Source organism: Bos grunniens, chromosome 4 (assembly GCF_055505025.1).
Source record: "Bos grunniens cultivar Pamir isolate PY7600 chromosome 4, Bosgru_T2T1.0, whole genome shotgun sequence".
NCBI lineage: Eukaryota > Metazoa > Chordata > Mammalia > Artiodactyla > Bovidae > Bos > Bos grunniens.
Genome location: NC_141168.1, coordinates 90,044,134 through 90,057,714, shown reverse-complemented (window position 1 = coordinate 90,057,714; position 13,581 = coordinate 90,044,134). Strand labels below are relative to the sequence as shown.

The window sequence follows — 13,581 nt, the reverse complement described above, 5'->3', positions numbered from 1 at the left end:
GTTGTTAGCATTCCTGGTTGTTGATTTCTCTTTTCCTTATTATTATCTCTCAACTACATCTCTTTTGTGTGAGTAGTCCTTAAGTTCCTACTAAGTGTAGCCACAGGGCTAAATTCCTAGAACATCAAAGATGGTAAAAGACATAGTCCCTGCCTTCAGAAAAAGCTTCTGTTTTATGAGGAGACAGAATATTTATTAAAATTATAGATGGTGCATAGAAATAATACATAGTGGCACATAGTAAAAGTAAGCTAAATGATGAGAGGTGTTACATTGAAATTAAAAGTTGGAGGATGTCACTGAGAGACAAGATGGAAATAAAGGTTTTCCAAGGAAAGTTTTCATGCAAAGGTGGGCACAGTAAAGGACAGAAATGGTATGGACCTAACAGAAGCAAAAGATAAGAAGAAGAGGTGGCAAGAATACACAGAAGAACTGTACAAAAAAGATCTTCACGACCCAGATAATCACGATGATGTGATCATTCACCTAGAGCCAGACATCCTGGAATGTGAGGTCATGTGGGCCTTAGGAAGCATCACTATGAACAAAGCTAGTGGAGGTGATGGAATTCCAGTTGAGCTATTTCAAATCCTGAAAGATGATGCTGTGAAAGTGCTGCACTCAATATGCCAGCAAATTTGGAAAACAGTAGTGGCCACAGGACTGGAAAAGGTCCGTTTTCATTCCAATCCCAAAGAAAGGCAAAGCCAAAGAATGCTCTAACTCCCACACAATTGCACTCATCTCACACGCTAGTAAAGTAATGCTCAAAATTCTCCAAGCCAGGCTTCAACAATACGTGAACCGTGAACTTCCAGATGTTCGAGCTGGCTTTAGAAAAGGCAGAGGAACCAGAGATCAAATTGCCAACATCCACTGGATCATTGAAAAAGCAAGAGAGTTCCAGAAAAACATCTATTTCTGCTTTATTGACTATGCCAAAGCCTTTGAGTGTGTGGATCACCACAAACTGTGGAAAATTCTTCAAGAGATGGGAATACCAGACCACCTGACCTGCCTCTTGAGAAATCTGTATGCAGGTCAGGAAGCAACAGTTAGAACTGGACATGGAACAACAGACTGGTTCCAAATAGGAAAAGGAGTACGTCAAGGCTGTATATTGTCACCCTGCTTATTTAACTTCTGTGCAGAGTACATCATGAGAAACGCTGGGCTGGAAAAAGCACAAGCTGGAATCAAGATTGCCGGGAGAAATATCAATAACCTCAGATATGCAGATGATACCACCCTATGGCAGAAAGTGAAGAAGAACTAAAGAGCCTCTTGATGAAAGTGAAAGTGGAGAGTGAAAAAGTTGGCTTAAAGCTCAACATTCAGAAAACAAAGATCATGGCATCTGGTTCCAGCACTTCATGGCAAATAGATGGGAAAACAGTGGCTGACTTTATTTTGGGGGGCTCCAAAATCACTGCAGATGGTGACTGCAGCCATGAAATTAAAAAACGCTTACTCTTTGGAAGAACAGCTATGACCAACCTAGACAGCATATTAAAAAGCAGAGACTTACTTTGCCAACAAAAGTCTGTCTAGTCAAAGCTATGGCTTTTCCAGTAGTCATGTATGGATGTGAGAGTTGGACTATAAAAAAAGCTGAGCACCAAAGAATTGATGCTTTCAAACTGTGGTACTGGAGTACACTCTTGAGAGTCCCTTGGACTGCAAGGAGATCCAACCAGTCCATCCTAAAGGAGATCAGTCCTGGGTGTTCACTGGAAGGACTGATGTTGAAGCTGAAACTCCAGTACTTCGGCCACGTTATGGGACGAGCTGACTCATCTGAAAAGACCCTGATGCTGGGAATATTTGAAGGCAGGAGAAGAAGGGGACAACCAAGGATGAGATAATTGGATGGCATCACCGACTTAATGAATATGAGTTTGGGTAAACTCCGGAAGTTGATGAAGACAAGGAGGCCTGGTGTGCTGCAGTCCATGGGGTCACAAAGAGTCAGACACAACTGAGCAACTGAACTGAACTGAACTGAAGCCTAGGAACCTTGAACTGTTTCTTGAAGGAAGGGAAAGTCCTCCCAAAAGTGTGAAGTAAGAAGGAATGCATTATTGGCCAAAGAAACATCCGGGGCAGAAGAGAAGAAGTGGAAATGTAATTTACCTATTTAAGACAAAATTGGTAAAGCCTTTTAGTGGAGATTTTGAGGAAAATGGTAGAAGGTGCACTTGGCAGGATTGGTAGAAGTTTGGTTATAGACTGAGAATGTCAGACCAAAGTCTGACTGGGGACAAATCACTGAAACAGTGTGTGAATGTGTTAATTTTTGGAGAGATAGAGGAAGTTTCATTTATGAAGAGTTATTTTAGTTTTATTATCTAGCAGATACTGGAAAAACTGGAAAGCCAATTTTGGGACCATATAGTTAGTTCTGATATCAGTGATGGGAGATCTGAACTTGGGTGTAAAATGTGATTCAAGAGACTTGAAGAGAACAATTGACAGGATGTAATGCATGAATATAGAGAATAAATAATAAGTTTAAGGTAATTCTTAAGAGTTTGAGCCCAGGTGACCATGAAAATGATTGTACCATTAAAAGAAAGTGACGTTGAGAAAAACAAAGTGATGAACTTGAGTTTTGTTAATTGTTAAGGTTGTTAAAAGTACAGTATTCCATTGGAGATGTCCAGTTTATATTTGGAGGTTGGATCTGAGAAGAGGGATCATAGTTGTCATTCTGAATTTGAGGAGAGTCTTCCACATAGAGATGGTAGTTGAAGTTATGGCAGTATGTGAGATTGATGAGGGAAACAGTTTTGAGTTTGAAGTGCAGTAGAATGAGAACTAGCCTTAGGGTTGCACTCAGTCTTCTGGGGACAAAGAAGAGAGTTGAGTCGAGAAGTGAGATCAGTCAGGGAGATAGGAAGAGGACAAGATTGTATGTCAGCAACTAAGAGGAATCTCAGAATGTTGAATATTGAAAAGATGACTTGGAGAGTGAGTGTTGATATAAGTTCATTGGATTTTGTGTTTGAAAGTTTTAAAACTTTTTTATTTTGGCCGTGCTCGGTCTTCATTGCTGCTCATGCTTTTAATTGCGGTGAGCAGGGGCTACTCTTTGTTGCAGTGCTTGGGCTCCTCCTTGCAGTATCTTTTCTTATTGTGGAGCATCCCCTGCAGATAATGTACTGTATAATCCAACGAGAGAATTTGCAAGAAATGTTTCTCAAGGAAGTGATATAGGATGACAAAAAATTAGCCAGGTTAGCAAAGAAAGGATATTCCAGGCAAAAGGTCAGAGTCATGTAATAGCATGATGTGATCAGGAAATCACAGGTGGTTTTTCATGTGTTCATACCAAGAGTTTATGTGCAGTAGTCATGGTGGCAAATTCCAGGACATGGAGATTCTTCCCTTGTCATGATACAGCATTTAAAAGCTTGGAGGAGCTTTCAGGGGACCTTAAGAAGAATATCGTGGTCAAATACACATTTCAGGTTGCACAGTATGGACTTGGATGGGAGAAGACTAATCTGATTTCAAGGAGATTGGTTCACTAGAAATATAGAACTAGTGGAGAGGAAAAGCCTGGAGAGAGAGAAGAGAAGATGATTTCTGAGGCAGTAGAAAACACCAGATTGTTTTCAGAGGTATGACGGGAATTACCAACAGACATGACAAGTTCGAAGAAGCAAGAGATAATTGGCAAAGGATGCCAAATGAAGCCAGAAGAGGTTGCTGAATTTTCCAGTGTGTTTCCAGTCAGATTACTAGAAAACAAGGTGAAGATGAGGATGAAGTTCACAATTGGGGGAGTGAAAACGGCAGGTTAATTGATGAGAGAAGAGGCATATGGAACTTGACTTGGAAAGCAGTTCTGATTGATGATAGAGTTGGAGCTGAGGTTCTGCTTGTAGGAGATACTTCGAGCATAGAACTGATTTTACTTTCCTGACCTGCTTCCCTCCTTGATTCCTTTATCTCAGTTGATGGGCTCATTCTCTTATTTGTGACCCAGACCAGGATTCTTAAGGACTGACCTGATCTTAGCCAGAGTTTGTAGTGATGTAGTCTGGCTAAAATCACTAAGGTTTGTAGCTTTATGCCTGAACTTTGGAATTAGACAGACTTTGATTCACATTTTGGTTTTACCACCTAGATGCCACTCAAGTGTTTTTCTGGGTATGATGTCCACATCTGTAAAATGGTAACAATCATGTTATTTTAATGAGATAATAAATATAAAGTGGTTTGCACAGCACTTAGAGAGAGCACAGTGCTTAGGCTTCCCTAGTGGCTCAGTTGGTAAAGAGTCTGCCTGCAATGTGGGAGACCTGGGTTCGATCCCTGGCTCGGGAAGATCCCTTGGAGAAGGAAATGGCAGCCCACTCCAATATTCTTGCCTGGAAAATCCCATGGATGGAGGAGTCTGGCAGGATACAGTCCATGGGGTTGCAAAGAGTCGGACACAACTGAGCGACTAACACTTTAGAGCACAGGAGAGTTTTCACTAAGTGATAGCAACCATTTTTTGTTACTATTTTTTTAATATTTTATATTTTGTATATCTATAAGTTTTTATATTTTATAATTATTTTTCTTATATTGAGTTCTTTCTATGTTCTATTCATTTTCAGGACCTCATCATCTAGAAGGTAAAATAGATTCTTCTTAACTGGCTTCTCTGCCTCTAGCTTCTCTGTCACATACTTGACATTCCAGAGTTTTCCCGAAACTCAGATTTGATTGTGCATTCTTTTTCCCATCCTCAAAGGTTTCCAATTGCAGGTTTTTCAAGTTATTAAGACTAAAACGTTTTGTTTTCAGGAGGTGAGAGCCTAATGTGGGATAAAGTTAGTGATAGAGATCCTATCAGTTCAGGCCTACCTGTAGTGACTCTGTTACCTCTGAAGAACTGAAAAAAGTTTTACATCTTTAAAAACTATTAACATTCCATATAGAAGTAGTCCAGTTTTCCTTTGACTTTTTCCACCACCCTCTTAAATTAGTATGGTTCAATAAAGAATGAGTGGAATGAGGGAAAATGAGATTTTTTCTTAAAGAAATAGATTCTGTTTAAAGAAAATACTCAGTTCCTTCTGGGGTCAGTTGCTTGCTTACTGGGAAAGGTTTCTACAGCATAAACGTTTCCTTACACAGACAAGGAGTTGAAAGAGTGGTCCTGTTAGTCTAGATAAGGGACAGGATACATAGAAATAACTAACAGTTAAAGACAAATGTATTTATTATTAATGAATTACTGAAGTATGTATATATAATTATTTAAGATGGTTTAGTAGTTTTCCTCTTTTAGGGTAGGACTTCCTAAAGTGTTCTTTGATAGAAAAATAGATCTATGACGTAGCTTATAGCTTTGCAATTTCAGGAGGGTTTTCAGGTTCTGATTCTAGAGAAATTGATGTGTAAACTTAGGATACACAGGAGACTGACTTATAAACTCAAATACTGTTTTGGTTTCAAGTATACGCTAAGAGATAAATCTTTCCAGTTACTAGAATACTCTTAATCTTCTTTTCCTGGTGTCAGTTCAGTTTAGTTGCTCAGTTGTGTCCGACTCTTTGCAACCCCATGAACTGCAGCACGCCAGGCCTCCCTGTCCATCACCAACTCCCAGAGTTTACCCAAACCCATGTCCATTGAGTCAGTGATGCCGTCCAGCCATCTCATCCTCTGTTCTCCCCTTCTCCTCCTGCCCTCAAGCTTTCCCAGCATCAGGGTCTTTTCAGATGAGTCAGCTCTTCGCATCAGGTGTTCAAAGTATTGGAGTTTCAGCTTCAACATCAGTCCTTCCAGTGAACACCCAGGACTGATCTCCTTTAGGATGGTCTGGTTGGATCTCCTTGCAGTCCAAGGGGCTCTCAAGAGTCTTCTCCAACACCACAGTTCAAAAGCATCAATTCTTTGGTGCTCAGCTTTCTTTATAGTCCAACTCTCACATCCATACATGACCACTGGAAAAACCATAGCCTTGACGAGACAGACCTTTGTTGACAAATCAATGTCTCTGCTTTTTAATATGCTGTCTAGGTTGGTCGTAACTTTTTTTGCTCTTGGCAAAACTCTGTTAGCCTTTGCCCTGCTTCATTTCGTACTCCAAGGCCAAATATGCCTATTACTCCAGGTATCTCTTGACTTCCTGCTTTTGCATTCCAGTCCCCTATGATGAAAAGGACCTTTTTTTGGTGTTCTATAAGGTCTTATAGGTCATCATAGAACCCTTCAACCACTTCAGCCTCTTTGGCATTAGTGGTTGGGGCATAGACTTGGATTACTGTGATACTGTTGGAAACCAACAGATATTATTCTGTTATTTTTGAGATTCCACCCAATTACTGCATTTTGAACTCTTATTGACTGTGAGGACTACTACATTTCTTCTAAGGGATCCTTGCCTACAGTAGTAGATATAATGGTCATCTGAGTTAAATTCGCCCATTCCAGTCCATTTTAGTTTACTGATGCCTAGAATGTTGATGTTCTTTCTTGCCATCTCCTGTTTGACCACTTCCAATTTACCTTGATTCATGGATGTAACACTCCAGGTTCCTAAGCAATATTGTCTTTACTGCACTGGACTTAACTTCCATCATCAATCACATCTACAACTGGGTGTTATTTTCACTTTGGCTCCGTCTCTTCATTCTTTCTGGAATTATTTTTCCACTCTTCTCCAATAGCATAGTGGGCACCTTCCAACCTTCATCTTTCAGTGTCATATCTTTTTGCCTTTTCATACTGTTCATGGGGTTTGCAAGGCAAGAATACTGAAGTGGTTTGCCATTCCCTTCTTCAGTGGACCATGTTTTGTCAGAACTCTCCACCATGACCCATCTGTCTTGGGTGGACCTACATGGCATGGCTTATAGTTTTATTGAGTTAGACAAGGCTGTGATCAGTTTAGTTAGTTTTCTGTGATTGTGGTTTTCATTCTGCCTTCTGATGGATAAGGATAAGAGGCATGTTGAAGCTTCCTGATGGGAGAGATATCTAAAAATATCTTTTGACCAAATATCCCCTGTAAGATAAAAATACCCCCAAGTGAGAATCAACTAGTTTAAAGAGACTTATAACTAACAATATTAGAATTTTTAATTTTTTAACAGCTTTATTGATGTTTGATTCATATATCCTGTAGTACAGCCATCTAAAGTTTACATTCAGTGGCTTTTAGTGTGTGTATTCAAAGAACTACATCCATCACCGTGATATAATTTTAGACATTTTCACAACCTCATAAAGAAACCCTGACACAATAGCAGTCACTTCCCATTTCTTTCTCCATCTCTACCCCACCTCCTCAACCATAGACATACCTGGTTATCTTTTTATGTTTGGGAATGCACAGCCTTGTCTGTTTTATTATTATAAACCCTGTTTCAGAGTGTAGTTGCTGAAAATTATTTGCATCAATGTAAGGAGACATACCTTCTTTCCTTCAGAGGCTTTTGTTTAGATGGACTGTAAGTTTAATTTGTAGAGAAAATAAGCCAAAATAGGCTGATTTAAGAAACCTTTTTGAAGTTATTCAGAACAGTAAGAAGTCCATCTAGCCCTCCACAGCAAGCTTTATAGTACAGAAATCAACAATTTTTATTTTTCCTGATTAATTCTAGTAGCTAATCTTATATCCTAGACTGTAAAAACATAGTTATGAGACACATGTATTTAAAATAGTATTTTGAACCTGCTTCATTATTATTAAATTATTGACTGCTATTAGATCATTTTCAGTGTATTGGTAGTTGGGTTAATTTTTTTTACAGATAATTGGGACTTCTTTTATTTTTCAAAAATATAGGTCTATTTTACCTACACAGTAATGTTACCTATCACTCACTGTAAAAAAAAAAAACAAAAGTTGACAAATTATTTTTCCCATAAGGAGAAATAAGGACCAGTTAGATTATATTCTGATTTATAAAACAAAAATATTATCTGCCCTCTTTCCCTTGAAGGGGTGGTATGAAATACTAAAAGAATCAAATCAGTACAGTCCAAAGAAATGGGCAATAAGGTTGTACCTCATCTTTTATCATTTCTACATTCCCCCTTGTGTTCCCATTGTGTTTAAATGTTGTGAAGGCATCAGTGATTTTTAAAGTGTCATTTATAGCTGACTTCACAAGGCTTGACCAAGCCTTATGTCCTTTGTTTTTAATGTGTGTGGTTAAATTTTATACATCATAGAAAATATTTTAAGCAAAACAAAGCCTTTATTAAGGAGCTACACAAAAGAAAAAAAACTAAGCCATAGTAGATAAATGGCAAAGGATAGGCACACCCAATTCAGAAAGGATATTCAAATGGCCAATATGTATTTGAAAAACATGTTCAGTTCTATTGGGAATCAAATAAATGCAGATTAAAGCAATAATGAAGTTCCAGATTGGGTCTGTTAATTGCTAGCAGGATTTTTCCTTTTAAAATTAGTCTTTAATATGTTAGAAATATATGGAAACATTTTCTTTGTTTAAAAAAAAAGTGCACCTAGTTTAAGTAACACTAGCACTCCTGCTAACTACACTCCAATCTTAGATGCCCTTTTAGAAGTAAGCACTCTTAATCAATTTGTTATATATCCTTTCAGACTTTTCCCAATTTATTTGTGAGTGTAAAAATCAGTGTAGGAAATAAAGAGTCGGATACAACTGAGCAACTGAACTGAATGTAAAAATCAAGTAACTTCCTTTAATTCAGCTATATATTTTAGAGGTTTATTTGGGTTAGTACATAAAGATTTCTTTCATTCTTTTTGACTATTACAGAGTATTCCTATTACAATGAATGGTTCTTCTGGAAACTGTGTTAAGAATGCACTTATAGACGACAGTGGTGGTAAGGAGAGAAATTAGGAAGCTATTGTAATAAGCAAGAGAAAATGGTAGATTGGACCACCATTTTTGCGGGATAATCTGTCTCATTCCTAGAAAGATTGCCTCTGAAAAATCTGGGTGGAAATGTTCCCTGGCAGATAACAAGAAGATTATGATACTCATGAGAGGTATTTGAGCATAAACGTACAGTTTTGGGAGACATCAGCTTGTAGATAGTAGTAAAAGTTATGAAAGTGGGTAAGTAACGAGAGGAGCAAGTTAGAATGAGAAGTTGGAATTATGTGGAAATGGTTAGAGAAGTCGGAGGAACACCAGTGGTGAGTAGAATCAGAGAAGCACGAGGAGAGCATTTCAAAAAGAGGGTGGGATTAGCAGCTGCAGGTGCTCCAGTGGTGAAATAAGAACAAAGGGAAGAGTATTTTGGGGTTTACCGTCAGAGAAATTGTTTGTTCTGTCATCATTTTAGTAGAGCAGTGGGTCAGACACCTAATTTCAGTAGTTTAAGAAGAGAATGGGCAATGAGGAATAAAGGAGTATAGGTAAATCTGATAAGAATGTGATGTCAGTTTAGGTTTAAGTGCTGATAGGGAGAGCTAACAAAGAGGACAAGCTTCTGAGGATGTAGGGACTTAGCTCCAACAGCCAAGTTTTAAGGACGGCGTGGTCAGTGGTGTAATGTGCAGCAGTGCAGTCTTACATGCATTGAGATGATGCACTTTGGATTTGGCCATTAGGAGGAAATTAGTGAGTCAGGAGCCAAGTCCCTGTGGTAGAGTCCTTTGAATGGCAGACTTTGGTCAGTGGGGAATAAATGAAAGTTTTATTGAGCATGGAAGTGATATGATCACAATGGCATTAAAATGTTTTCTTCTTTTAAACTCTTTTTCGTTAAGCTTATGTTATTGAGTGGCTTATGTTAAATTGACTAGTATTTTGGTCATCTGATGCAAATAGCTGACTCATTGGAAAAGTCCCTGATGCTGGGAAAGATTGAGGGCAGTAGAAGGGGAGGACAGGATGAGATGGCTGGATGGCATCACTGATGGAATAGACAGGAACCTGGGCAAACTCGGGGAGACGGTCAGGGACAGAGAGGCCTGGCGTGCTGCAGCCCATGGGGTCACAAAGAGTCGGACACAACTGGGGGACTGAACAACAACTACAGTTGAGTGGCTGCTGTGTGCTGGGCTCTGTTCTACATCTGAGGATGCAACAGTGAACATAACAGGCAGGATTTCTGTTCCTGTAACCTGTGACATCCAGGAGTGAGGTGAAGACAGAAAAAATAATAAAAGATACAATAATTTAAATAAGACAAAACTTGATGAAACAGACTGAGGGGAAACTATTTTAGATGTTGTGGTCAGGAAGGGCGTTTTCTAAAGAGGAGAGATTTGAACTATGATCAGACTGTTACTAAGGAGTCAATTGAGCAAAGATCTGGGTGCAGAGGCATCTTGGCCCAGACTGGAGAGTGTGTGCAAAGGCCCTAAGAAGGGAATGAGCTCAATTTGTTTGAGCACCAGAGAAAAACGTCTGTTCTGTGGTTTTAGTGACAGAATCTAATAATCATGCATGGTTTTGCATTTAGTTAATAACTACTTAATAAAATAAAAGACTCATCAATAAAGAATTGTTTGCCTAATTTAAAGTATTTAGGAATGAGAAATGTCCATAAAACTAAATCCTTTGTTCAGTTACTTTTTACTCTTGTGATTTCATGGAGTGAATAAGGTATGTTGCTGACTGTGAAAATGGTAATAATAATACTTTCTATTTATGTAATATCTTTCATCCAAGGATCTTAAATAGTGTCTTCCAGATCCTCACAACAGTTCTGTGAGGTAGGTAAGTTGCAAGGATCATTAGTCTTCATTTTATAGATGGAGAAATTAAGCCCCAAGAGGATTTAATGATTTATGTATGGTCCCATCAACCAGATATGGAGGCAGCCTGAGCTGCTAAGGTTAGAATATTATATTTTAGGGGGATCAACATAGTATAAATCATTAACACTTTTGCTTTTGTACTTTACACAGATTATCTGTTAAAATAAATATCCTAGTTTTTAAGTGTCCATATGGAAGTCTTTTTAATCCTTTTTTTAGGAATATAAAACATTGTAATACTCTTTTTCCCCCTCTCATTTTTAGGTCAGCAGCAAGGACAAGATGGAGTGAAAGTCCAACAAGCTACCATAGCTCCTGTAACTGTAGCAGTTGGAGGAATTGCTAATGCAACGATAGGTGCTGTTAGTCCTGACCAACTCACACAAGTGCATTTGCAGCAAGGCCAGCAGGCTTCTGATCAAGAAGTGCAGCCTGGCAAGAGGCTTCGAAGAGTTGCCTGTTCCTGTCCTAATTGTAGGGAAGGAGAAGGAAGGTAAATGCTCTGTTGCCACCACCCAACTCTGTGCAGGCTAGTATAATAATAATTAACATGTAATGAACAGTTAGATGTAATGAAGGCACATAGGATGTTCATTAAAACCAAGCCATTGGCTGAGAGCTTTGACTGTTGGAACATCACTAGCTTTGTAACCCAAGAGTTGAGATATAATATTGTTATGAAAGGAATTGAACAGAGCTAGTCTAGGAATGGGATTTCGGTGGTTCTGTACCATGTATCTTATACTTTCTCTTAATGGTTTTCTTTTTTCATTTATTTTGTAAAATTTTAAAACAACTATATTGATATAAAACTTACATGCCATACGATTCACTCATTTAAGCTGTACATTTCAGTGGTTTTTAATGTATTCACCGAGTTGTACATCCATCACCACAATTTTAGAACAGTTTTATTCCCCTGAAAACAAATTCTGTATTTTTTAGCCATCACTCCCTCATCCCTCCCAGCTCAAGGCAACCACTGAACTAATTTCTGTCTACAGTTTTGCCTATTCTAGACATTTATATAAAGGGAAGCACATAATATGTGGTTTTTGTGACTAATTTCATCCACTTTGTGTGTTTTCAAAGTTTATCTGTACTATTGCATATGTCAGTATTTCATTCTTTTTACTGAACAAAATAATATTCCATTTTATAGATAATACAGGATTTTACTTATCCATTCATCAGTTGGTGGACATTTGGAATTTTTCCATCTGTTGGCTATTATGCTGCTATAAATATTCTTACATATATATGTTATGTATGGGCTTCCTCAATGGCTCAGCAGCTGTAAAGAATCTGCCTGAAGTACAGGAGACACAGGTTTGATTCCTGGATCAGGAAGATCCCCTGGAGTTATGAAATGGCATCCCACTCCAGTATTCTTGCCTGGAAAATCCCCTGGACAGAGAAGCCTGGCTGGCTACAGTCATTGGGGCCACAAAGAATCAGACACAACTTAGCAACTAAGCATGCACACACACAAATACTTATACAAGTTTTTGTTTTTGATTTGCATTTCCATGATGACAAATAATGTAGCATATGCTTTTGTGTGTGTACTCTTGGCCATCTGTGTGTCTTCTTCAGAGAATTATCTATTAAGATCTCATGCTCATTTTAATTATTTGTGTTTTTATTATTGAATTATAATATGAGTAGTTCTTTATATATTCTTGATACAGGCTCTTTATCAGAGATATGATTTGAAATAATTTTTTTTTCAGTTTGTGAGTTGTCTTTTCACTTTCTTTTTTAGTATCTTTTGAAGCAGAAAAGTGTTTAATTGTGGAGTCCAGTCTTGTTTTTGGATGCTTCTGCTTTTGGTGTCATATCTAAGAATCCATTGCCGTATCTGTTGTCTCAAATCTGATGTTTTCCTAGAAGAGTTTTATAGTTTTTGTTGTTACATTTAGGTCTTTTGTCCATTTGGAGGTTAATTTTTGTAAATGATGTTAGGTAAGGGTTCATCCAACACCATTTGTTAAAAAACTATTCCTTCCCCATTCATTGAATAGTTTTGGCACCCTTGTCAAAAATCAGTTGATCATAGACATGTAGATTTATTTCTAGACTCTCAGTTCTATTTCAGTGAGCTGTATGTCTGTCTCTATACCAGTACCACACTGTGTTGATGACTTTGGCTTTGTGGTAACTTTTAACATTTGGGCATATGAGTCTTCCAGCTCACCCAGTATGAAAGCATTTTTGATTGTGTCAGACGCTTTTCTTCATCTGTTGAGATGATCATGTAGTTTTGTTTTTTTATTATATCAGTATATTATATGACATTAACTGATTGTCAGATGTTAAAGTACTTTTGCATTTACAGGATAAATACAACTTGGTCATGCTATGTAATTCTGTTATATGTTCCTGGATTTGGTTTTTCACTATTTTGTTGGGGATTTTTACATCTGTGTCCATGAGTGATATCAGTTTGTGGTTTTCTTATCTTGCCTGGAAAATCCCATGGACAGAGGAGCCTGATAGGCTACAATCCATGGGGTCGCAAAGAGTCGGACTCGACTGAGCAACTTCACTTTATATTGTCTTTGGTTTTGGCAAGGGTATTATTGGCTTCTTGAAATGAGTTGGGAAGTTTTCTTGTCCAGTTTTAATTTTTTAAAGAGTTTGTGGTGATGTTCAGTCACTAAGTCATGTCTGACTCTTTGCGACCCTGTGAACTGCAGCATGCCAGACTCCTCTGTCCTTCACATCTCCTGGAGTTTGCTCAAATTCATGTCCATTGAGCCCGTGATAGTATCTCAACAGAGATCGTCCTCTGCTGCCACCTTCTCCTTTTTGCCTTCAGTCTGTCCCAGTATCAGGGTCTTTTCAAAAGTCAGCTTTTT

The 13,581-nt window shown here is 38.2% G+C and overlaps 1 protein-coding gene across 2 annotated transcripts in view; it reads left to right on the top strand.

The window, feature by feature from the left end:
• Positions 1-13,581, top strand: part of SP4 (Sp4 transcription factor) — an 82,313-nt gene that overhangs the window by 31,941 nt on the left and 36,791 nt on the right. For both annotated transcript variants that reach the window (XR_015162841.1, XM_086397427.1), the window contains one exon: positions 10,985-11,213. Coding sequence is in view for 1 of the 2 variants with exons in the window: in XM_086397427.1 (XP_086253553.1) it covers positions 10,985-11,213 (229 nt within the window). In the remaining variant the exon portion in view is untranslated. The remainder of the gene's footprint in view (positions 1-10,984; positions 11,214-13,581) is intronic.